The 25,360-nt window shown below is 43.4% G+C and overlaps 1 protein-coding gene across 1 annotated transcript; it reads left to right on the top strand.

The window, feature by feature from the left end:
• The first annotated feature begins 12,890 nt into the window (after window positions 1-12,890).
• On the top strand, window positions 12,891-23,032 carry LOC132781593 (NTPase KAP family P-loop domain-containing protein 1-like). Its single transcript, XM_060785878.2, has 4 exons — window positions 12,891-12,909; window positions 13,157-13,288; window positions 15,815-17,619; window positions 22,751-23,032. Exons 1-4 carry the CDS (start codon window positions 12,891-12,893, stop codon window positions 23,030-23,032), a joined length of 2,238 nt encoding a protein of 745 aa, XP_060641861.2.
• The last annotated feature ends 2,328 nt before the right edge of the window (window positions 23,033-25,360 follow it).

Genomic DNA, 25,360 nt, shown 5'->3' with positions numbered 1-25,360 from the left:
AGGAGCGGAAAACCCAGTCAAATTGACAATCAGCTGTTTCTCTGCAAGATAAAATACTTAAAACAAAACTAATTTTTCCCCGGGTGAAGGAGCCCAAAACGAGAAAAGGGAAATGGCAGTTAGTCTTATAATTAGTTGTAGAAAAATATAAAATTGGAACGGCGGCGATCCGCCATCTTAGGTGTTTTCGTGGATAAGGGGGTCTGAAATGGCTCAGGGGAAATGGGATGCCCAGGGGGCATCCGCCAGCTGTTACTGAGCCTTTGTTCTCATCGGCGGAGTGGCAGAAAAGGGGAACAATGAGTTTCCCCGGTCCATGATTGGATTTGGGAAAAAGGTGAAAAAGGAGCTATTGATGGTATTTGGACCTCGGGGCCTTGCAAACAAGGGGGCCTTGTAAACAAGGGGGATCAACAAATACCTAGGAAATGATATAATCAGTCTTTTTCCTGAGTTTCTGTTGACCCATCTCTTATCTTACTGTCTGCTCTGAAAGTAAGCTTTGAGACGGAATCAATCACGGGCCCATGCAAATGTAAATATGGACTGTTTTGGGAGGACAAAGGATTTCCTCCCTGTCGCAGTAATCCTAGGTCACATTCCTTTTTGGGGCGAAGTTCAGAGGGAAAGGCGGGAAGAGGGATCAGGGTACATTTCACATGATATCCCACTATATACATCTTATATACTTCATATACTTCATACATCTTATAAATGAATTCCCATCCCCATCCCATCAAAGTTTATTAAAAAATAATAATAATGTATTTCATTTTTGTTGGAATCATAATCTTCTTGGTGAAGGCGCACGTAGGCTGAGGCTGCTTGTCCCTCCAGGCAAGCCCGGTCTGAGGTTTGTGTCCAAAAACATGGCAGGGAAACAGTCCAAGACAATAAGGCAGAAAGTCAATAAGTGAGGGCAAAAGAGTCCGAAGAGGATTTCCAAACTGTAGATGGTGGGGCAATGTCCTTTGGGAAACTGTATCTCCCCGGTCGGGGCCCGGGACCCATGCCTGGCCCCCTCTCCGGGGCTCCTACGGGCGACCGCCGTGGGTCTCAGGTTGCTGGATTCAACTGGGAGCGAGCACTGCCGCGGAGGAGCGGAAAACCCAGTCAAATTGACAATCAGCTGTTTCTCTGCAAGATAAAATACTTAAAACAAAACTAATTTTTCCCCGGGTGAAGGAGCCCAAAACGAGAAAAGGGAAATGGCAGTTAATCTTATAATTAGTTGTAGAAAAATATAAAATTGGAACGGCGGCGATCCGCCATCTTAGGTGTTTTCGTGGATAAGGGGGTCTGAAATGGCGGTTTCCGTATCCGCGATCTAAGCGAACGCAGATTCGGGGTCCGGGGGGCGCCCGAAGGCGCCTCCCGCGGGCTCACGGCTCCCCGGAGCCCAAAAAAAGGTCTATTGCAATGTTATTTTGTTAGAGTCAAGAAAGGATACAAAAGTAGCATGCGGAAAGATAAAAAGTTGCAAGTTTCAAGTACTTTTATTAGGGGGAGGATACAAAGTAAAAGGGAAGGGGAAAGCAAGGTGAAACTGCAGGCATTCCTGGTTTTGAGCTAGCTGCTGGGGCACATTTCATCTGTTGGTCCCAAAAGCTTGGTCCAGGAACTGCGGAACTCTCCGCTGCAGTTCACACCAATGTGAAGGCGGGGCTCTCCGCTGCGCTCGGGCTCAACGGCACACATACCCAACATGGTTAACTGTGCATACAGGCCTGGTTTGGGGAGGATTGACCCACAATTCTGGGAATTGTAGTTCATCCACATCATTATGTATTTTCTCATGGGAGCATTCTTAAAAAATGAAATCAAAGATGGGCTTTTTCCTAATAAATAGTGTTACTGATTAACGAATGATATTACCTAACACCCCAAAACAAACAATGCCCTTTTCAAATAACACAGACATTGCCAGGTACCCAAGCCCGTATATAATAAAAGTGAATGTATGTATGTTTGTGGGTGGCGGTGTATGTTTGCGGCAGCTTTCCTATGGGCTCCCACTTCCAGAGACCACTGCAACCCCCACAAATGACGAACCTGGACAAAATTTGGTACACAGATCCCCAATTATTCTCTTTATGTCCTGGTGTGGTTTGGGGGAGGATGGCATATGGCATGCATCACCTTGACAGCATCATCTTTCAAGATTTTGAACAGTTCAGCTGGGATCCCGTCGTCTCCTGCTGCCTTGTTGTTAGCAATGCTTCTTAAGGCCCATTCCACCTCACTCCTCAGGATGTCTGGTTCTAATTCATTCACCACACCGTCAAAACTATCCTCGATATTATTATCCTTCCTATACAGATCTTCTACATAGTCTCGCCACCTTCTCTTGATCTCTTCAGCTTCTGTTAGGTCCCTGCCATCTTTGTTTCTTATCATGCCAATTTTTGCCTGAAATTTACCTCCAATGTTTCTAATTTTCTGGAAGAGGTATCTTGTCCTTCCTATTCTGTTGTCTTCTTCCACTTCCATGCATTGCTTGTTTAAAAATAGTTCCTTAAGTACCTATTAGGAAATGACATTTATAACCCAGGAACAAAAATTGTGTTACGTAGTGTAATATCCACAGCAAAAGGAAGAACAAAAAAGCACCAGGAACATGGCGGACAGGTGGGAGCCATTATGGGGAGAAAGATTGCTGCTGGGATCCTTCGTTCTGGATCATGATAGACCAGGAAGTGTAGTCCAACAGGCAGAGGAGCAGACGGGGTGGTTGCAGAAGCCATCTTCAGATGCCACTGAAGCCTCTTCTACACTGCCATATGAAATCCAGATTATCTGTGGTTTATATGGCAGTGTAAACTCATATAATCCAGTTAAAAGCAGAGAATGTAGATTATCTGCTTTGATAATCTGGATTATATGGCGGTGTAGAAGGGGTCAAACGAAACTGCTTGAAGCCATCACATTCATGGCATCCGACCAAGCCTCCACCTCCACCTTTAATGATATTGATATAATGAATTGATATTGATATCATTCCAAGTATTGATAGTGATCATTCCCTGGAAGTAGCTGAAAACTTCAATTCCCATATGCATCGGAACGCCCTGCAATTGTTTGTTAAGTGGAAACACTTCAAAACAAAGCCATTAATCAGTCCAGACAAGATAAGCCAAGATGGAAAGTTAACGAGGTCGTGTTGCGCCATTCCCTGCTAAGCTACTGTTTTCTAACAAGCGGTTTCCCCATGCACCCTAACACCTGTTATACATATACAGGCCATCCCCGAGTTACAAACATCCAACTTAGAAATGACTCCCAGTTAAGAACGGGGTGAGACAATAGGAAGTCGAGGGAATCTCCCCCTCGGAAGGGAAATCCACCACTGAAAGAGTCATTATCAGGGGGGAAAGGGGTCTCCACTGAAGGTTTCTCGCCAATCCTTGTTTCCATAATAAGTCAAATTTTCCAAAATTCAATTCTCAGAGACCAAAAGTGAGGCGAAATTTCCAGAAAAGAGGCATAGAGAGTAAAATAAACACCACCTTTCCCTTTATGATCCAAACCATCCATCCATACACACACACACACACATATATGATATGACTGGAGTTACACTTAAACAGTGTTTCTGTTCTGACATACAAACAAATTCACCTTAAGAACAAACCTACAAAACCTATTTTCTTTGTAACTTGGGGACTGTCTGTATAAAATCAAGAGAAAATATTGTGGGTAAAATACTGATTAGGCATAGATATGAATGCAGTAAAATACTAAAGCATTTTACCTGATGTGGCTATACATAGCAATAATACAGGTCAGACCCATAAGGAAACAGCAAGGTCTATGATACTAGCGTTCGTCACCATGAAAACAATCTTGCTTTCAAAGTGATTGGGACAGTTTATTTTTCTCTTGTTGTTATTCATATCCTACATTTCTCTCTTAGAAAATGTTGACCATTTCTGTTCTCTTGGCAGCCACCTCTCCACAAAAGTCAATATTGACACTGAAATACAACACCACCTGAGCTCTGCAAGTGCAGCATTTTTCTGAATGAAGCAGAGAGTGTTTGAGGACTGGGACATCCGTAGGGAGAACAAGGTGATTGTTTACAAAGCCATTGTCCTCCCATCGCTGCTATACACCTGCGAAACGTGGACTGTCTACAGACGTCACATGCAACTCCTGGAACGATTCCATCAGCGCTGCCTCTGAAAAATCCTGCAAATCTCTTAGGAAGACAAGCGGACAAATGTCAGCATGCTAGAAGAAGCAAAGACCACCAGCACTGAAGCGATGGTCCTCCACCATCAACTCTGCTGGACCGGACATAAGTATTTTCCTTAAATACTTCAGAATCTGGCATATTGGTTTTTGTTGTGTATTGTTTGAGTGAGTTTTAATGCTGCTGTTTTATACCCTTAGGTTTTATTTAATTGTGTTTTATTTGATTGTTATGTTCTACTATGTTTTATTTTAATCATGTTTTTTTGTTTTTAATGGCTGTTTTTGTTTTGATGCTCTGTGGACATTTTGTCCCATGTGTAAGCCGCCCTGAGTCCCTTTGAGGGGAGATGGAGGCGGGGTATAAAAATAATTTATTTATTTATTTATTTACTGTCCTTGTATACCGCCGTTTCTCAGCCTAATTGGCGACTCAACGCGGTTTAAAACAAAATATACAGTGCACAGTATACAATTAAAACCATAAAAAACATAATACACAATATTACACGAAATCACAATCCAATACATCTCCTAACTAAAATCGTGGTCCAAAAATAAAGTTTTATTATTATTATTATTATTATTATTATTATTATTATTATTATTCAGCTTTGGCAGCCATATGCATAAACGAATTGGAAAGGGGAGTAAAGTTCTTGATGCTGAAAATGTAATTAAAATGGGAATGGGGGGGGGGGGGAGTACATGACTGGATAAAGGACGCCTTTCTGAACCGTGGCAGTTGCATGTAAGGAGCACTGTGCATATTTACTTGGGAGTAAATCCAGCTCAGTCCATGCAGATACCCTCACTGATTGACTTTGCAGCTGCAAGGCTACTCAATGCTATTCAAGCTTGACAATTGCAACAGTCACATTGCTTTGAACAGTTAAGGGTTCTTTCTCCCACCTTGGACACTCCACAGATTATATATACACTCCACTTGCCTAATTTCCAACAGGACGTCTGAGGATGCCAGCTAAAGATGCAGGTGAAATGTCAGGAGAGAACGCTACTGGAACATAGACATACAGCCCGGAAAGCTCATAGCAACCAAGTGATTCTGGCCATGAAAGCCTTCAACAACAGAGTGACATTTTTAATTCATTTGGTAAATCTGGAATGAGAAATTGTTCTTCTGTGAACACTTATTCTTTCACTTGTCTTAGGATCTGGACTCTGAAGAGTGCATTTTTACTCGAATGGCACTGCTTGCTTGCTTGCAAGGAACAAACAGAAGACTGTAGCCCGAAGCTTTAAGGTGCCACCGAACACCGCAGCGTTGACAGCCCAAGAAGGTAAACAGAAACACACCCTACGATTTGAAGGCGTGTTTTATACATATTGCAATTTTACCCTTCTTTGTTGTAATTTCTGTTTACTATTTCGTGGGAAGTCAACACAATGTGCTGAGCTTGGGCTGAAATCTGCATTTTCCTTGGAAGCAACTTGAACAAATGGGCAATTTAGTTCTTGGATGCTAATAGGAGATCATGAAAGAAGGCTCATTCCAGCATTCCTTCCTTGAGACTCTTCTAAGATCCTAGGATAAATATAGGGATTCAAGTCACAGAAGGAAGGAGTCCTATGTTTTCTCATCATTTATAGGAGCTGCCAAATCTCCACCTCCATCATTAATGATAGTGATCAACACTTTTAGTAAGTTGAAGTAGTAAATTCCCATATGCACCAAAAAAAAAGATGAAATACTTCGTTTGGGTGATGACAGGTAGGCAATTTCATACATGTTCGGGCTCAAGACCAAGCAAAAACAATGCATGCAAAATATCTAGCTGCTTTGGGTCTTGTTTAGGAGAGAAATGTGGGATATGAATAACAACAACAAGATAAACATAAACCGCCCCAATTACTTTGAAGGCAAGATTGTTTTCATGGTAACGAATGCCAGTATCATAGACCTTGCTGTTTCTTTATGGGTCTGACCTGTATTATATATACACTCCACTTGCCTAATTTCCAACAGGACTTCTGAGGATGCCAGCTAAAGATACAGGCGAAACGTCAGGAGAGAACGCTACTGGAACATAGACATACAGCCCAAAAAACTCATAGCAACCAAGTGATTCTGGCCATGAAAGCCTTCAATACAAGAGAGACTTTTTAAATTCATTTGGGAAATCTGGAATGAGAAATCGTTCTTCTGTGAACACTTATTCTTTCACTTCTCTTAGGATCTGGATTCTGAAGTGTGCATATTTACTTGTTGATGGGAAGCTTCCCACCGGAGTGGAAATGATCTATCGGACAGTTGGCAAGCTATTCAACCTCAGCAGACTGAAAGCCAAAACCAAGGTTACAACAACATCTGTTATAGAACTTCAGTATGCTGATGACGTCATCTGTGCGCATTCAGAAGAAGACCTACAAGCCACTCTAAACACCTTCACAGAAGCATACGAAAAGCTCGGCCTGTCATTAAACATCGAGAAAACCAAAGTGCCCTTCCAGCAGTCACCAGTCAATCCCTCTCCAATGCCAGAAATACAGTTTAATGGTGTAACATTAGAAAATGTTTGTTTATTTATTTATTTCTTATTTAAACTTATATGCCGCCACTCCCCTGGGGCTCGGAGCGGCTTACAAAAACAGGCTAAAATCTAACACAATTTAAAAACAATTTAAAACAATTTAAAAACAGCAATATCAAAGATCAAAGGCCTGTCGAAACAGATATGTCTTACATGCCCTGCGGAAAGCTGATAAGTCCCGCAAGGCACGGACTTCAGGTGGCAGAGTATTCCTGAGTGATGGTGCCACTGCTGTAAAGGCTCTGTGTCTGGTTACTGTTAGACGCAAGGTCTTGACATTGGGAATTTCCAACAAATCTTGGTCCTCAGAACGGAGGGATCTCTGGGGTAGGTAGGGGGAGAGGCGGTCCCTCACCATGTTGACGATTTCCGCTACCTTGGCAGCCACCTCTCCACATAAGTCAACATTGACACTGAAATTCAACACCGCCTGAGCTCTGCGAGTGCTGCATTTTTCTGAATGAAGCAGAGAGTGTTTGAGGACCAGGACATCAGTAGGGATACCAAGGTGCTTGTTTATAAAGATATTGTCCTCCCAACCCTGCTATATGCCTGCAAAACGTGGACTGTCTATAGACATCACATGCAACTCCTGGAACGATTCCATCAGCGCTGCCATTGGAAAACCCTGAAAATCTCTTGGGAAGACAAGCAGACAAATGTCAGCGTGCTGGAAAAAGCAAAGACCGCCAGCATTGAAGCAATGGTCCTCCGCCATCAACTTCGCTGGACAGCCACGTTGTCCGGATGCCCGACCATGTCTCCCAAAGCAGTTGCTCTATTCCGAACTCAAGAACGGAAAACGGAATGTTGGTGGACAGGAAAAGAGATTGAAAGATTGAAAGCCAATCTTAAAAACTCTGGCATAGACACTGAGAACTGGGAAGCCCTGGCCCTTGAGCGCTCTAGTTGGCAGTCAGCTGTGACCAGCAGTGCTGCAGAATTTGAAGAGGCACAAATGGAGGGTGAAAGTGAGAAACGTGCCAAGAGGAAGGCGCATCAAGCCAACCCCGACCGGGACTGCCTTCCATCTGGAAACCAATGTCCTCACTGCGGGAGAAGATGCAGATCAAGAATAGGGCTCCACAGTCACCTACGGACCCACTGACAGAATACCGACCTTGGAGGACCATCATCCTCGGACTACGAGGGATCGCCTAAATACACTGTTTAAGTGTAACTCCAGTCATGCCATGTGTGTGTGTGTGTGTGTGTGTATGGATGGTTTGGATCATAAAGGAAAGGATTAATACCCCAGTGGTGTTTATTTTACTCCTGTGTCTCTTTTCTGGAAATTTCACCTCACTTTCGGTCTCTGAGAATTGGATTTTGGAAAATTTGACTTGTTATGGAACCAAGGATTGGCGAGAAACCTTCAGTGGAGACCCCTTGACTCAGGGCGGATTACAATGATTCTTCCAGGGGTGGATTTCCCTTCCAAGAGGGAGATTCCCTCCATTTCCTCTTGTCTCACCCCTTTCTTAATCAAATTCGGGGATGGTTTTTAATATGTATAATGGGTGTTAGGGTGCATGGGAAAACCGCTTGTTAGAAAACAGTGGAGTAGCGGAATGGCGCAACACAACCTCATTAGCTATCCATCTTGGCTTATCTTGTCTGGACTGATTGATGGCTTTGTTTTGAAGTGTTTCCACTTAACAAACAATTGCAGGGCGTTCCGATGCATATGGGAATTGAAGTTTTCAGCTATTTCCAAGGAATGATCACTATCAATACTTGGAATGATATCAATATCAATTAATGATATCAATATCATTAAAGGTGAAGGTGGAGGCTTGGTCGGATGCCCTGAATATGATGTCTTCAAGCAGTTTCGTTTGACCCCTTCTAATATAATCCAGATTATCAAAGCAGGTAATCTACAGGTAATCTGCTTTGAACCGGAATGGTGAGAGTATCTGCATAGAGGTAGCCTGGCTTTTGTTGCCTGGAGGCATCCCCTGTTTGGGAGGTGTTAACTGGCATTTCATTGTTTGCTATCTGAAGTTTTGACACAAATCGAAGAACACGAAAGGCACTGCAGGCTAATTCAACAAGAGAAGTCATTTATAGCAGAGCACCTGATGAACCAACCTGGACACAGGATATTATTTGAGAACACAGAAATGCTGGACCACTCTGACAACCATCATGTCAGACAATATAGAGAAGCCATTGAAATCCACAAGCACGTGAACAATTTCAACAGAAAGGAGATCATGAAATGGAACAAAATCTGGCTACCAGTATTTAAAAATTCCAGAATAATGAACACCATTCGGAAACAGGAGAATTCCAGACAGCAAACAACCAATGGCCAGTTAATACCTCCCAAACAAAGGGTGCCACCAAGCAACAACAGCCAGGCTACCTCTTTGCACATACCCTCACTGATTGAGTTTGCAGCTTCATGGCTACTCAATGCTATTCAAGCTTGCCAATTGCAACATCCACACTTGCTTGAAACACAAAGGGGTTCTTTCTCCCACCCTGGGCATTATCACTCCACTTGCCTCACTGCCAACAGAACCTGTGAGATGCCGGCCACAGATGCAGGTAAAACATCAGGGGAGAATGCAGCTGGAACATGGCTGTACAGTCTGAAAACCTCGCAGCAACTTGCTTTCATTTCCACAGAGCAGCCATGGGCAAATTGTAGGAATTGTCGGAGTTGAGGTCCAAAACACCTGGAGGGCCAAAGTTTTCCGACGCCTGTTTTATGAAAAAGGAGCAAAATCCCTTCTCTGCATCTCAGGATCTTGGACAGGAGGTAACACATAAGCCAGAGTCTCTGTATACATTAATGCTGAGGTTCTACATCTGCATCATATTGATTGGATTTCTTTTTATCCTGATAGAGAGTCTCATCCTAAGTCAGCGGTTCTCAACCTGGGGGTCACGACCCCCAGGGGGGTCACCTGGCCATTTCAGAGGGGTCTCGAGGCCACCTCCGTTGGCCTCGAGGGCATGGGGCAGGCGAGGCTTCCTTCGCGCGAAGCCTGGCCACGCGCAAAGCCCCCTCACCCACCTCTCACTTTCGCTATCCGACGAGGGCATGAGGCAGGCGAGGGGATCTCGGTGCGAGGCCTGGCCTCGCGCAAAGCCCCCTCACCCACTTTGCGCTTTCGGCATCGTCGGGACCCCTGAGTGGGTCACAAGGGGGGTGTCAGATGGGTCACCAAAGACCATCTGAAACACAGTATTTTCCTTTGACCATGGGGCTTCTGTGTGTTAAGTTTGGCTCAATTCTATCATTGGTGACGTTCAGAATGCTCTTTGAGTGCAGATGAACTGTAAATCCCAGCAACTATAGCTCTCAAATGTCACGGTCTATTTTCATCAAACTCCACCACTGTTCACGTTTGGCCATATTGAGCATTCATGCCAAGTTTGGTCCAGATCGATCATTGTTTGAGTCCACAGTGCTCTCTGGATGTAGGTGAACTACAACTCCAAAACACAACGTCCATCATATCCTTCCAGTGTTTTCTATTAGTAATGGGAGTTCTGTATGCCAAGTTTAGTTCAATTTCATCATTAGTGGAGTTCAGAATGCTCTTTGATTATAGGTGAACTATAAATCCCATCAACTACACCACCACTGCCCTAAGTGATTTGCACCAAGTCTTTATAATCTCTGCTAGGGAGAGTCTCCTCGGTGTGTACCAACGCACACACACACACACCCTATGGCCAAACTGTGTCCGGCACTTGCCCAACAAATTCACCACCTTAAATCTCGGAAGGTGTAATGGAAATTGATACCCTTATCTGGCAAGGTAGAGGGCAAAGTTCCTTAGGAGTAGCTGGCAGAGGGGCAGGCACTCCTGGTTCCACTTTCTCCTTCCATGTAAGTATGTGTCGGGGATCAAGGGGAAGAAGCAAATTAACCAGCGTTCCTTGAAGTGTGCATGTGTGTATGTAAACACACTGACTCTGCTTTTCCTCCGCTTGTAAGCATGTAAAGTTGGAATATCAACAACTTATCCTTCATTCTATTGCAATGTTGATTTTGGTGCCTTCTTTTAGCTATACTGAGCTTTATTGAAATCGTAACCCGACTTGAGTTCCTAATTATGGGGGGAAATATAAATAAAGGTAACACAAAGAACACCTAACTATATTTGATTTCCTGGGTGGAGGTAAGGCTTGTTTGCTAGGAGGGAAGGTCCATGGACTGAGCTGGATTTACTCCCAAGTAAATACGCACGGTGCTCCTTATATGCAACTGCCATGGCTGGGAAAGGCGTCCTTTATCCGGTCATGTACTTTTTTCCCTATTCCTGTTTTTATTACATTTTCACCATCGGGAACTTTGCTCCCTTTTCCAGCCCGTTTATGCGCATGGCTGCCGAAGCCGAAAAATAGACTTGCATTGGTAATTATACCTAATGGCCAGCGCAGGTTTTATGTTTGCATTTACAAAGTGCTTTGGGCCTGTTTGCTTCCTGAAACTGAAACGAATGCTCTTTCTGGTTTGTGAACTATATATTTCTGTTTCACCTTCATAGTGGTCAGTTCAATACAGAAAATAATTGCCGTAAAGTCAATTCGTCAAAACTCCCAAATGGTTTTAAGCCGGGCATTCATATATTCCTTTTTCTTGATGTCGAGGCTTTGCTGTATTTGAGCCGAAATGAAGGCTCAGATTTGCCCCAAGGTTGCTACTGAGGCTGAGAGAGTGTGTCTTGAGGCTAAGGAATCCACCTAGATAAATAATCACAATGATTGCCATTTCCAAACATTTTCAAACCATTTCTTGCTGTTGAGACTTGTTTCCCAGATTGCGTTCATCTCCCAATGCACTTTACCAGAGATTTAATTGTCTGCACACTGCACCTATCGCCAAACTCATCCATTTCACCTGGTCATGTCCAGCATTTTTAAAATGTTTAATCATTACATCTGGCCCGGCCATAGTTTTTAATTGCGTCGTGGTGTTATTGTTTAATGTTTATTGCTATCGTTTAATGTTTATTGCTTTGTTTTATGAGTTTATTTATTGTTGTATTTGTTATTTTGTTGTTTTGCTGATGTATTTGGCCTTGGCCTCGGCTTCTTGTAAGCCACACCGAGTCCTTCGGGAGATGTTAGCGGGGTATAAATAAAGGATTATTATTATTATTATTATTATTATTATTATTATTACTGCGTTCAGTCATTATTCTGGGTTGTGTGGTGCCTTGGGACAGTGTTTCCCAACCTGGGGGTCAAGACCCCTGTGGTGGTCGTGAGAAGGTGTCAGAGAGGTCGCCAAAGACCATCAGAAAACATAGTATTTTCTGTTGATCAGGAGTTTGGCTTCATTCTATTGTTTGTGGGGTTCAGAATGCTCTTTGATTGTAGTAGAACTATATATCCCAGCAACGACAACTCCCAACTGTCAAGGTCTATTTTCTTCAAACTCCACCAGTGTTCATATTTGGGCATATTGAGTATTCGTGCCAGGTTTGGTCCAGACCCATCATTGTTTGAGTTCACAGTGCTCTCTGGATGTAGGTGAACTACAACTCCAAAACTCATGGTCAATGCCCACCAAACTCTTCCAGTATTTTCTGTTGGTCATAGGAGTCCTGTGTGCCAAGTCTGGTTCAATTCCATCATTGGTGGAGTTCAGAATGCTCTTTGATTGTAGGTGAACTACAACTCCAAAACTCATGGTCAATGCCCACCAAACTCTTCCAGTATTTTCTGTTGGTCATGGAAGTTCTGTGTGCCAACTTTGGTTCAATTCCATCATTGGTGGAGTTCAGAATGCTCTTTGATTGTAGGTGAACTATAAATCCCAGCAGCTACAACTCCCAAATAACAAAATCAACCCCAACCCCACCCCTCCCCGAAACCCCACCAGTATTCAAATTTGGGCATATCAGGTATTTGTGCCAAATTTGGTCCAGCGAATGAAAATACATCCTACCTATCAGATATTTGAAGGACAATTCATAACAGTAGCAAATTTACAATTATGAAGTAGAAACAAAAATTATTTTATGGTTGGGGGTCACCCCAACATGAGGAACTGTATTAAGGGGTCACGGCATTAGGAAGGTTGTGAACCACTGCCTTAGGAGTCTTTCCTTGTCCTTCTTCTGTCCCTAGGAACAGCCTTTTGGGACGTACAACCTTTTGACATCGTCAACCACCACGATGCTTACAGTGAACAGAGGTAAGCAGGGCAAATGTGCTTTAGAAGCTAGAACCAGGCATGGGCCAACTTGGGCCCTCCGGGTGTTTTGGACTTCAACTCCCACAATTCCTAACAGCCTACCGGCTGTTAGGAATTGTGGAAGTTGAAGTCCAAAACACCCGGAGGACCGAAGTTTGCCCATGCCTGGCATAGTCATACCTGTATCAACATCCCACCTGGTCTGATGTAGGTTTTCTTTTTGTTTGTTTTGCTGTTCCTTCCACAGAATTCCAAAACAAGGATGATGCCTACTGTTTTTCCTTAGCCAAGGCTCTCTATTGCGTTGCCACTCCGGTGACGGTTGGGTTTTACGCACCATGGGGACACTGCAAAAACTTCCTCTTGGATAAGATTCGAGGTGAGTGCTTGGAGTTTTATGGTGAAGACGAGTGGAAGGACACTTAAACAGTAATTATACATTACATTCAACATAGATACATCTATGGAGGTACTAGCTGTCCCCTGCCACGCGTTGCTGTGGCCCAGACTGTTGATCTGGAAAATAAAGTAATGAGAAAGTGTTGGTTTCTAATATACGTAATTTCTTTCTGCTTGTGGGTAAACAGCATTTCTTGCTGTTTCTTTGTCAGTGTTGATGTGGAGAGTATCTGGTTTTCCCACCCTGGAACATGCAAGATATCATTGTCCTTCTTTAAGGGTCCCTTTCAAATCTATGGTACTGTATCTGTGTGTGTGTGTGAATCAGATCCCTATCTCTCTATCTATCTATCTATGGCTGGATGGCTCTTTGTCGGGAGGGCTTTGATTACGTTTTCTTGCCCTGATGAAGGGAGTTGGATTGGATGGCCTCAAGTATTTTCTGTTGGTCATGGGGGTTCTGTGTGGGAAGTTTGCCCCGATTCTGTTGTTTGTGGGGTTCAGAATGCTATTTGATTGTAGGTGAACTGTGAATCCCAGTGATTACAACTCCCAAATGTCAAGGTCTATTTCCCCCAAACTCCATCTGTGTTCATATTTGGGCGTATTGAGTGCTTGTGTCAAGTTTGGTCCAGATCCATCATTGTTTGAGTCCACAGTGCTCCCTGGATGTAGGTGAACTACAACTCCCAAACTCAAGGTCAATGTCCACCAAACACTTCCAGCATTTTCTGTTGGTCATGGGAGTTCTGTGTGCCAAGTTTGGTTCAATTCCATCATTGGTGGAGTTCAGAATGCTCTTTGATTGTAGGTGAACTATACATCCCAGCAACTACAACTCCCAAATGACAAAATCATAATGTTTTGAGTGATGGTCACTCCTTGTGTTGTGAGACGTCTTGTTGCCAAATTTGGTGTGATTTGGTTCATTGGTTCTTTTGTTTTTAAGGTACTCATTATGCACAGAGCATTTATATATATATATAGATTTACCTATTCTGTCCCCTGAGCTAATTCTTGAGTTGAAGGCTTGACTCAATGGTAGTTCTTGCTTACTTTTTGCCTTGTTTCTGTGTGCTTTCTTGCCTTGCCTTGCCTCCCAGGGTTTCTTCAATTTGTAAACACCAACTTCTAGAACCAACTTCTAAATGTGTAATATGTTTGGCTTCCTAGCTCTTCTCAGCACCTTCTTCCAAATGGCTGGCTTCAAAGAAGCTACTGGATTGGGGGTCTTAAAAGGAAAAGAGCTACCCATGGTTCCCTCCCATAACTATCCAATGAAGAACTAAACCCCTTCTAACCAAGAGAGGCTTAATTAGATAAAATAATAAAATAATAACATGACATTACTCTTGAGCATGGGTCAACATGCTTTTAACTCTTGCTTTGGAGAGACAGATGAAAGAGGGAGGCAAACTGATTTGCCCCAGAACCACCGGCATCCTCTTGTTCTTCTTGGTATTATTTGGCCATCTGTCAGGGGTGATTTGAATGCAATATTCCTGCTTCTTGGCAGGGGGTTGGACTGGATGGCCCATGAGGTCTCTTCCAACTCTTTGATTCTATGATTCTATGGTGTATGCGCAATTATAGAATCATAGAGTTGGAAGAGACCTTGTGGGCCATCCAGTCCAATCCCCTGCCAAGGAGCAGAACAATCACATTCAAAGCACCCCCAACAGATGGCCATCCAGCCTCTGCTTAAAAGTCTCCATAGAAAGAGCCTCCAACACAACTCGAGGTAGAGAGTTCCACTGCTGAACAGCTCTCTCTTGAATAAACTACTTCAAGAGTGTTTCATTAAACTGTTATGAAAGTACTCAAGGTGGGGGAAACGATCATAATTAAGCAACGAAGCCACTAACACCATGTCAGACTAAGATACTGTAAGACTGAGGTTCAAATCCTTGTCTGGGCATAGAACCCTATAGCTAGGGAAACTCCATCTGATTGAATTCTCCCAAGAATATTCCATGATGGGTTCACTACTGAAATGACTTGAAGGTACACACAACAACAAACATTTGAGGAGATATATTGAGGAGATAGGAATGCTTTCATGGCCAGAACCACTATGTTGCTGTGAGTTTTTTTTTTTTTTACTGTATGGTCATGTTCCAGCAGAGGATGCCTCCAGACAACAAAGCCCAGGCTACCTCTATGCAGATACTCTCACTGATTGACTTTGCAGCTTCATGGCTACTCAATGCTATTCAAGTTTGCTAATTGCAACATTAACACTTGCTTTAATTAGACAAGGGTTCTTTCTCTCACCCTGGACATTATTCCACAGATAGATATACACTCCACTTGCTTCACTGCCAACAGAATATCTGAAGATGACATTAGCCACAGACGCAGATGAAACATCAGGAGAGAATGCTGATGGAACATGGCCATACAGCCCAAAAAACTCACAGCAACCCATTGGGGAAATACATTTTCATATTTTCCCCTATGAGTTCCTGCAAAATCAATGTCCTAAAACTCTTCCTTTCCTCTTCAGAATATATGCGGTATCAATCTTGGAAAAAGGACCAACAGGAATTCCGTCGGACAGGGTTGAAACAGAGAGGGACAACCGGTTGGGACCTGGTCTCCGTCATCCTCCTTATGATCTTCTATCGTCCCGTCCTGACACCCCAACACAGGCAGAGGAGGAACGTCCAGCACATTTTTATTCATTTCAGCGCCTGGGAATATGCCGGGAGTGACCAGCTCTGGGCCGGCCTCATTACGGCTCTATGTGATGGCATCGAGAGTCATTTTGGCCTGGTCCCGATGAGTGTCTACCGAACGGTAGGTCGGAAGTGCGGCATCGTTGAGTCATCTCTATCCAAAGAATGGGTCAGCAAGAAGTATCTCTGCCTACCCTTATGGGCTGCTATACTTCTGGTGTTCGGGGTGGCTGTTGTGGTTGCTGTCCTCATCTTTCTGTACGGCATCCCAGTCGGCGATGCTTCCGGAGATGCCATCGCAGTGGCCGAGGGTGTTGGAGCCACGGCAGTGGGCATCACAGCGGCAGCAGCAGTCCGGATGGGCGTGATGGTGCTCCGGAATGTGGTGGTCACCCAAAAGGCCCAGCTGGAGAGGCAGATGAACCGGACGGACCTCAGTGCCCAGTTGGGCTTCATGAGCAATGTCAAGAGGGAAGTCAGGATCATCGCCAAGTTCCTTCAGTTCATGGAGATCTTCCAGCGCAGGAAGCTCCGGGTGGTTCTGGAAATCACCAGCTTGGACCGCTGCAGCCCCGACAAAGTGGTGGGTGTCCTGGACGCGATGAACATCCTCCTTTCGGACTATGAGGCCCCATTCGTCTCCATCTTGGTGGCCGACCCGAGCGTGATCGTGGACTGCGTGGAGAACTCACTGTTCATGAAAGGGATGGCCAACAATGGCTATGAATTCCTCAACCGCATCATCACCTTGCCCTTTTCGGTCCCCAAGACGGACCTCAACACCAAGATGCAGCTGATCCAGAGAATAGTTCAATGCAAGGAGGAGCAGGAGAAAAGTTCTGAAGATGATGAGGAATCAGGAGAAAACCTTCCGCTGAAGAACCCGGCTAAAGAGACAAATACGTCAAGAATTTGCTGTTGCTGTAAATCACCTGATCAGAAGATGCCTGGCAGAAACAGAGACAGCTGCCGGGTGCCTTTAGTGGTGGTGAATTCCCCTAAGACGGAAGAGCCACACAACAGAAAATGTGGGAAAGGCTTCAAAGCCAAAGATTTGATCCAAGAGGCCTTTAAGTACTTGCTGGACGACAGCATGAAGGAGTACGTGACAGACAACATGTTGCAAATGAAACGGATCATCAACAGCATCGCTGTCACGGTCCGGCTCATGGCGACAGAGGTTCCTCGAGAGAAGCTGTGTCCACAAAAGGTGACCTCCTGGGTTCTTCTCGCCAACCAGTGGCCCTGCAGACTGAGTTGGATCTTGCAGTGCATCGAGGACGACGAGCAGACGGGACGCCTTTGCGAGGGTCAAGAGTGCCAGCTCACCCCAGACCTCTTCTTGTGGGAGGTGTACGAGAAGTACATGGAGGAGCTCGACATGCTCAAAGCCCAGCTGGAGAAGCTGCTGGAGCTGGACAGGGACCCAGAGCTTTTCCACAACTTCATCTGTGGACGCTTCCGGGTGAAGGACGCCAACTTCTTCCTGCCCTACACAGTCAACCTGGACTCTTCCTTGAAGAGACACATGGAGCTCTTGCGAGGCAGCCGCAGCCTCAAGCGGACCAACAAGAGCCACGGGATTTCCAAATGCATCCTCTTGGGGATGTCGGTAGAGCAGATCTGCAAAGAGGTAAGTGGATATGCGCACAATATGTCAGGAACCACAAAACCAGCTAGTTCAACCCTTGAAAGATTTCCACCAAACCTCTGAAGCTGGCCATCTCAAAGACATCTTAAGACATCCCATCTTTAGGTGGGACCTCTTTTCTTGTGATTTCAATCCAGTAGAAAAGATGCTTGCCTCATCATCTCCTTTATGACACTCTTTCGGATATTTAAAGGTGTCTCTTCATCTCCCCTTCTTCAAGCTCAACATAGGCTGCTCCCAAGGTTTTTCCTTATAGGGCTTGGTTTTCAAAACCTTGATAATTTTGCCTTAATTGTTATTCCTTTGTGGCCCATGCTGGGGACAATCGTCCCAAAATGTGGCTGTTTCAGTCTCCAACTTTTATGGCTTTCCCTAAATATATTTTTGTCAGATGCCTTTAAAATGTCTTTAAAGTTTCTCTCCCCTGGCTGGTTCTGCCGTGCAGGAAGATACAATCAAAGCCCTTTCAACAGAGGGTCATCCAGCCTGTTTAAAAACCTCCTAAAGAGAATCTATTGGACTCCCAGGCAGCATATTTCATTGCTAAACTGATGACAGTTGTTGTTGTTGTTGTTATTATTATTATTATTATTATTATTATTATTAGAAACACAACAAGTTTAGTACACAGCAAACAAGATCACTATGCTGGCTGTTGTATTAGATCACACGTCGGACACTTCCCAAGTGTCTAGGATGATGTGATGTATCGGGGAATAATACGTGCAGATCCCAGTAAGGTGGCCTTTTGCAGCTGACAGGTGGCAATTTTGTCAGTGCCAATTGTGTTTAAGTGTAGGCCAAGGTCTTTAGGCACTGCACCCAGTATGCCGATCACCACTGGGACCACCTTTACTGGCTTGTGCCAGAGTCTTTGCAGTTCAGTCTTTAAATCTTCACATTGTGTCAGGTTTTCTAGTTGTTTCTCTTCAATCCTGCTGTCACCTAGGATTGCAACATCAACAATCCATACTTTGTTTTTTAACACAATTGTGAGGTCAGGAGTATTTTGCTCCAAAACTCTCTGTCTGAATTTGGAAGTCCCAGAGTAGCTTGACGTGTTCATTCTTCTGTAACTTTTTCAGGCTTGTGATCCCACCAGTTCTTTGTCACAGGCAGGTGGTATTTGTGGCACAAGTTCCAATGAATCATCTGAGCAATGGTGTTATGCCTCTGCTTGTAGTCTGTGCAATCTTCTTGCAGCAGCTGAGGATGTGTTCGATTGCTTCCTTACAGAGTCTACATTTGGGATCTGTCATCAACTCTTCAATTCTGGCTTTGATGGCATTTGTTTAAATGGCTTGTTCTTGGGCTGCCAGAATCAGGCTCTCCTTTGACTCCTTTTTCAAAGTCCCATTTGTGAGCCACAGCCATGTTTTTTCCTTATCTATTTTGCTCTCAATTTTTCCATGGAGAGCCTTCTTTGGCCAGTTTTCTCTTCTGCTCTGCATTGTATTTTTACGGTATTCCCTTTTTGTCTTTTGCACTTGAAGCTGTTTACTACTCTTGACTTCCAGCAATGTTGGTTCTTGACTGCCTTTCACATCATCTTCCCAGTCCATGTTTCTCTTCTTCTACCATTTGTTTCCCTTGCAGAAGCCCTCTTTTCTCTTCCTCCTGATTTTCTGGGCAGGTCAAGTCTGTTGACATCACTATGCGGGTGTCATGAGTAGTGGATTGTCATCAAATAATAATAATAATTCAGTTCTTGTGGGTTTTTTCGGGCTATATGGCCATGTTCTAGAGGCATTTCTCCTGACGTTTCGCCTTCATCTATGGAAAGCATCCTCAGATTATAATAATAATAATAAGAATAATAATACTTTATTTATACTTTATTTATACCCCGCCATCATCTCCCCTGTGCCAAGCCTCAACATTACAATGAAGTAAAACAAAAACATAAACAACAATCAACATCATCAAAATTACATAGGAGGAAAGAAAAAAAAACCATTCCAATACACACATTCACAATAACAGTGGGTGGGCCACATGTACAACAAAGTACATAAAGTAACAAAATAAAATAAACAGTGCAAAATAATATAATAAAATCTAACATAAAGGGTGGGCCAAATGTACAGGATAAAATGTTAAAACATTAAAATCTCCTTGAGATCCCTTGAAAGGATTTGAGAATCCAAGAATTAGAAAGGGATTGGACTAGATAGCCTTTGGTGGCCCTTAAGAGCTTGGAGAGGCCAATAAATATGAAAGGGGTTGGACTAGATGGCCTTTTGGGGCCCTTTTACGGACAGTTTTCTTGTTTTTCTGTCCAGATCATCCAGCTCTGCTTGTGTCCAGTTCACAATCCCAGCAGTGTATCTAATGACGGGGATGGCCCAGGTGTTGATAGCCTTGATCAACACCCGCCATTTAATTTGCTCTTCAAAACCTTTCTGACTCTTTGGATATATTCTTTGCTGATGACCACATTTTTCACTTGCCCATGCTTGATATTGTCCAACTCTCGTATGCCCAGATATTTATAGGCTTCAGGCTGATTGCACTTTATGGTTTGTCCGTTCAGCATCTCTATGCCCTCTCTTTGTGACATTTTCCCTTTCTTTAATGCCACTGTGGCACATTTGTCTAGGCCGAACTCCATACTGATGTCAATGCTGAAGATTCTGGCTGTGTTGGTCAGTGACTCGATTTCAATTTCTGACTTTCCGTAAAGCTTTAGATCATCCATGTACAGCAATAATAATAATAATAATAATAATAATAGTTATATCCCACTTTATCTCTCCCGAAGGAAACTCAAAGCAATAGCATACAATAAAGTTCTTCCTGATGGTTTGGTGGAATCTCTTTTCCTGGAGTTTGAATCCATGGCTCCATTATGTCTTAGTCTCTGGAGCAGCAGAAAAAACAAATTTACCCCTCCTCAAAAGGATAATCAGGTGCCCTCTCAATCTTCTTTTCTCTAAGCTAAACTGTCAAAATCCCCTCTCTTGCATCTTTTATTTATTTATTTATCGTGTCAGTAGCAACCAGACAATTGTATTACATTTTTAACAAACAGACAAAACAGAGTTTGCAAGCTTGGTAGTTGATTAAATGTCCTTTGACCAGTATCTGGCCATTTGGAGTGCCTCTGGTGTTGCCGCAAGAAGGTCCTCCACTGTGCATGTAGCAGGGCTCAGGTTGCATTGCAGCAGGTGGTCAGTGGTTTGCTCTTCTCCGCACTCGCATGTCATGGATTCCACTTTGTGGCCCCATTTCTGAAGGTTGGCTCTGCATCTCGTGGTGCCAGAGCGCAGTCTGTTCAGCGCCTTCCAAGTCGCCCAGTCTTCTGTGTGCCCAGGGGGAAGTCTCTCATTGGTATCAGCCATTGACTGAGGTTCTGGGTTTGAGCCTGCCACTTTTGGACTCTCGCTTGCTGAGGTGTTCCAGCAAGTGTCTCTGTAGATCTTAGAAAACTATTTCTTGATTTAAGTCATTGATGTGCTGGCTGATACTCAAACAAGGGATGAGCTGGAGATGTCACTGCCTTGGTCCTTTCACTATTGGTTGCTACTTCCCAGCGGATGTCAGGTGGTGCAATGCCAGCTAAACAGTGTAATTTCTCCAGTGGTGTAGGGCGCAGACACCCTGTGATAATGCAGCATGTCTCATTAAGAGCCATATCCACTGTTTTAGCGTGGTGAGATGTGTTCCACACTGGGCATGCGTACTCAGCAGCAGAGTAGCATAGCGGAAGGGGAGATGTCTTCACTGTATCTGGTTGTGATCTCCAGGTTGTGCCAGTCAGCTTTTGTATGATATTGTTTCTAGCACCCACTTTTTGCTTGATATTCAAGCAGTGCTTCTTGTAGGTCAGGGCATGGTCCAGAGTGATTCCCAGGTATTTGGGTGTGTTGCAATGCTCCAGTGGGATTCCTTCCCAGGTAATCCTCAGAGCTCGGGATGCTTGTCTGTTCTTAAGGTGAAAAGACATGCGTGTGTTTTAGATGGATTAGGGATCAGCTGGTTTCCCCTGTAATAGGCAGTAAGAGCACCTAGAGCTTCAGAGAGCTTCTCTTCAACCATCTCAAAGCTCCCTGCTTGAGCGGTGATGGCACGATCATCAGCATAGATGGTTGTGCCAGTCAGCTTTCGTATGATATTGTTTCTAGCACCCACTTTTTGCTTGACGTTCAGGCAGTGCTTCTTGTAGGTCAGAGCACGGTCCAAAGTGACTCCCAGCAACCAGAAGCGACTCTTGCATCATCATCATCATCATCATCATCATCATCATCATCACACTTTTGTTGTTCATTCGTTCTGTCATCTCCGACTCTTCGTGACCTCATGGACCAGCCCACACCAGAGCTCCCTGTCGGCCGTCACCACCCCCAGCTCCTTCAAGGTCAGTCCAGTCACTTCAAGGATGCCATCCATCCATCTTGCCCTTGGTCGGCCCCTCTTCCTTTTTCCTTCTACTTTCCCCAGCATAATTGTCTTCTCTAGGCTTTCCTGTCTCCTCATGATGTGGCCAAAGTACTTCAGCTTTGTCTCTAGTTTCCTTCCCTCCAGTGAGCAGTCGGGCTTTATTTCCTGGAGGATGGACTGGTTGGATCTTCTCGCAGTCCAAGGCACTCTCAGCACTTTCCTCCAACACCACAGCTCAAAAGCATCGATCTTCCTTTGCTCAGCCTTCCCTAAGGTCCAGCTCTCACATCCTTAGGTGACTGCAGGGAATACCATGGCTTTGACTAGGCGGATCTTTGTTGCCAGATGTCTCTACTCTTTACTATTTTATTGAGATTGGACATTGCTCTCCTCCCATCATCATCCTATGTAACACAATTTTTGTTCCTGGGTTATAAATGTCATTTCCTAATCATAAAAACATGGGAAGAGTTTATTGAACTCCAAAAACTTTGTTTTGGCGGGACATCCTGCTATAGCACATTTTGCTCTAGTTTTTCAACAAATATGTCACAGAGTCTCAACCATTTCAACATTGTGGCAGCCACAAAAACAAAGTTACTGGAGTACAACAACTACTTTCAAAGTAAGGAGTGCACAATTAAACAGGAAACAACACTTTCAAACCAGGAACAGAAACATTTTCACGTTTTGTTACATAGTGTTTTATTATTATCATCATTTTATGTTGCAGATGGACAATCTTTCTCTGAAGGAGGAAAATGCCCAGCGGTACAAAGAGCGGTTGAGGGAGCATCACTTGGACGGCCGGGCACTGCTTTATAGTGACCGAAACGAGGTGAAGGACGCCCTTGGCATGGGCCTGGGCGAATGGATGGCCTTCTGCATGCATTTCCTTGACTCCGTCCCTGCATCTTCGCAATTCCCATTGTTCCCAGCAAAAAGCTGGCTAAGCTTGCAGGACAGCACGTTCAAAGGAAGCCGGCTGACCTTATCCAAGGAAAACATCCTCTGATAAAGCTTCCCCTGAAACTGGCTCCCTTCGACATAAATTAGGACGATATGACTCCTGTCAAGCACTAAAATGATGCCATGATAGGTTGGCGAAGGCTGAATTATGACCGCCTGGAACACAATGGTTCAAGGGATCAGACTTTCTATGACGGGTTTAATGTTTATTTATTTCCACTGATGGGTTTGGCCCAGTCCTGAAAATCGATGCCATAGATAACACTATGTACATAACACGATGTTTGTTCCCAGGTTATAAATGTCATTTTCTAATTGGTTCCACTATATAGGAATAATAATAACAATAATACTATGTAACACATTTTGTGTTCCTGGATTATAAATGTCATTTCCTAATTGGTTCTGTCCTATTAGGTATAATAATAATACTCTGTTGCATAATTGGTTCTATCATCTATATAAATAAAAATGTAATGTTCGTTTGTGGGATTAACATAACTCAAAAACCACTGGACAAATCGACACCAAATTTGGACACAAGACACCTAACAACCCAATGTATGTCCTTCACTCAAAAAAATGATTTTGTAATTTGGGAGTTGTAGTTGGTGGGATTTATAGTTCACCTACAATCAAAGAGCATTCTGAACCCCACCAACGATGGCATAACAGGACTCTCATAACCAACAGAAAGAACTAGAAGGGTTTGGTGAGCATTGACCTTGAGTTTGGGAGTGGTAGTTCACCTACATTCGGAGAGTGCTGTGGACTCAAACAATGATGAATCTGGACCAAACTTGGCACGAATATTCCATATGCCCAAATATGAACACAGATGGAGTTTGGGGGAAATAGACCTTGACAATTTGAGAGTTGTAGTTGCTGGGATTTGTAGTTCACCTACAATCAAAGAGCATTCTGAACCCCACCAATGACAGAATTGGGGCAAACTTCCCACACAGAACCCCCATGACCAACAGAAAATACTCAAGGCCATCCAGTCCAACTCCCTTCAACTTATATAAATAAAAATGTAATGTTCGTTTGTGGGATTAACATAACTCAAAAAACACTGGACAAATTGACACCAAATTTGGAAACATACACCTATCAGGCCAACAAGTGACCATCACTCATAAAAACACAGCAGAAGGGACTTAAAAAGCCAAAAAAATAAAATAAAATAAGAAATACATTACATTACAACGTATGCACATAACCACATAAATACACATATACTCAAATATATACACACACAACACATATACACAGACTGGGCCACAGCAATGCATGGCAGGGGACGGCTAGTATTAAATCAAATAGGAATAATGATAACAATAATACCATGTAACACATTTTGTGTTCCTGGATTATAAATATCTTCTAATTGGTTCTATCCTATTAGATATAATAATAATAATAATAATAATAATAATAATAATAATACTCTGTAACACGTTTTGTGTTCCTGGGTTATAAATGTCATTTCCAAATGCATCATCAGTGGGATCAAAAGACTCTCTGGACATGGCTGTACTCCAGCTCCCATAATCCTGTCTTGGGTCTCTGGGTGCGGGTTGACTACAACTCCCCTCATTTTTTGTCAAGTACCCTCAAAGCATGCCAAAACTTACAATTTCATCATAATGGATATGTCAGTGGGATTCACATGGTTCTCTGGATGTTGATGGACTGCAACATCCACCATCTTGGGTCAATCCCTCTAGTATTTTAAGATGGTTATGATGGGTATGTGCTGCAGGTTTTGTCAAGAACCATTGTTGATGGGATTCACATGGCTTTCCAGATGTTACTGTATTCAAACTCCTGTATTAGCTCTCTGTACATGGGTAGACTCCAACTCCCATCATCCTCTGCTTCAAAAAACCCCACTAAAATTTTAAATCCTTTCATGATTGATACATGTACCAAGATTGGTCTAGATGCATTGTAGGTGGGACTCCACATCTCTTTGGATGTGGGTTGACTACAGCAACCATCATCCTCTATCAATGTATGTATATGTACCTCTATTTGGTCCATATTATTATTATTATTACTATTATTATTAATACCCTGCTTCACCACCCCGAAGTGGACTCAAAGCAGCTTTGATCCATACACACCTTTTGTCACTTTTATAATATATCTAGACATAGATTTACCGTAATTTTCTCCATTCAGTGTCTCCAAAAATGCAGAAACTTTGCTGTTGGGCCATCAGTCACTGGAAACCATTGTGTCTCTGTTGACAGATAGAGAAGAATATGTGAATGGGGAAGCTGCCACCTTTTAATAATAATAATAGTAATAATAATAATAATAATAATAATAGAAAGTGTACATAATAATAGAGAAATACTTTTTAAAA

This window comes from Anolis sagrei, chromosome Y, assembly GCF_037176765.1.
Source record: "Anolis sagrei isolate rAnoSag1 chromosome Y, rAnoSag1.mat, whole genome shotgun sequence".
Classification (NCBI taxonomy): Eukaryota; Metazoa; Chordata; class Lepidosauria; order Squamata; family Dactyloidae; genus Anolis; species Anolis sagrei.
The sequence above is the reverse complement of the archived record's forward strand: the minus strand, read 5'-3'. Positions and strand labels throughout refer to the sequence as shown.

Coding starts and splice junctions, on each gene's coding strand:
- LOC132781593 (XM_060785878.2), top strand. Junction 13,289..15,814: donor CCTCTTGGATAAGATTCGAG/GTGAGTGCTTGG, acceptor TTTCCTCTTCAG/AATATATGCGGTATCAATCT. Junction 17,620..22,750: donor TAGAGCAGATCTGCAAAGAG/GTAAGTGGATAT, acceptor TTTATGTTGCAG/ATGGACAATCTTTCTCTGAA.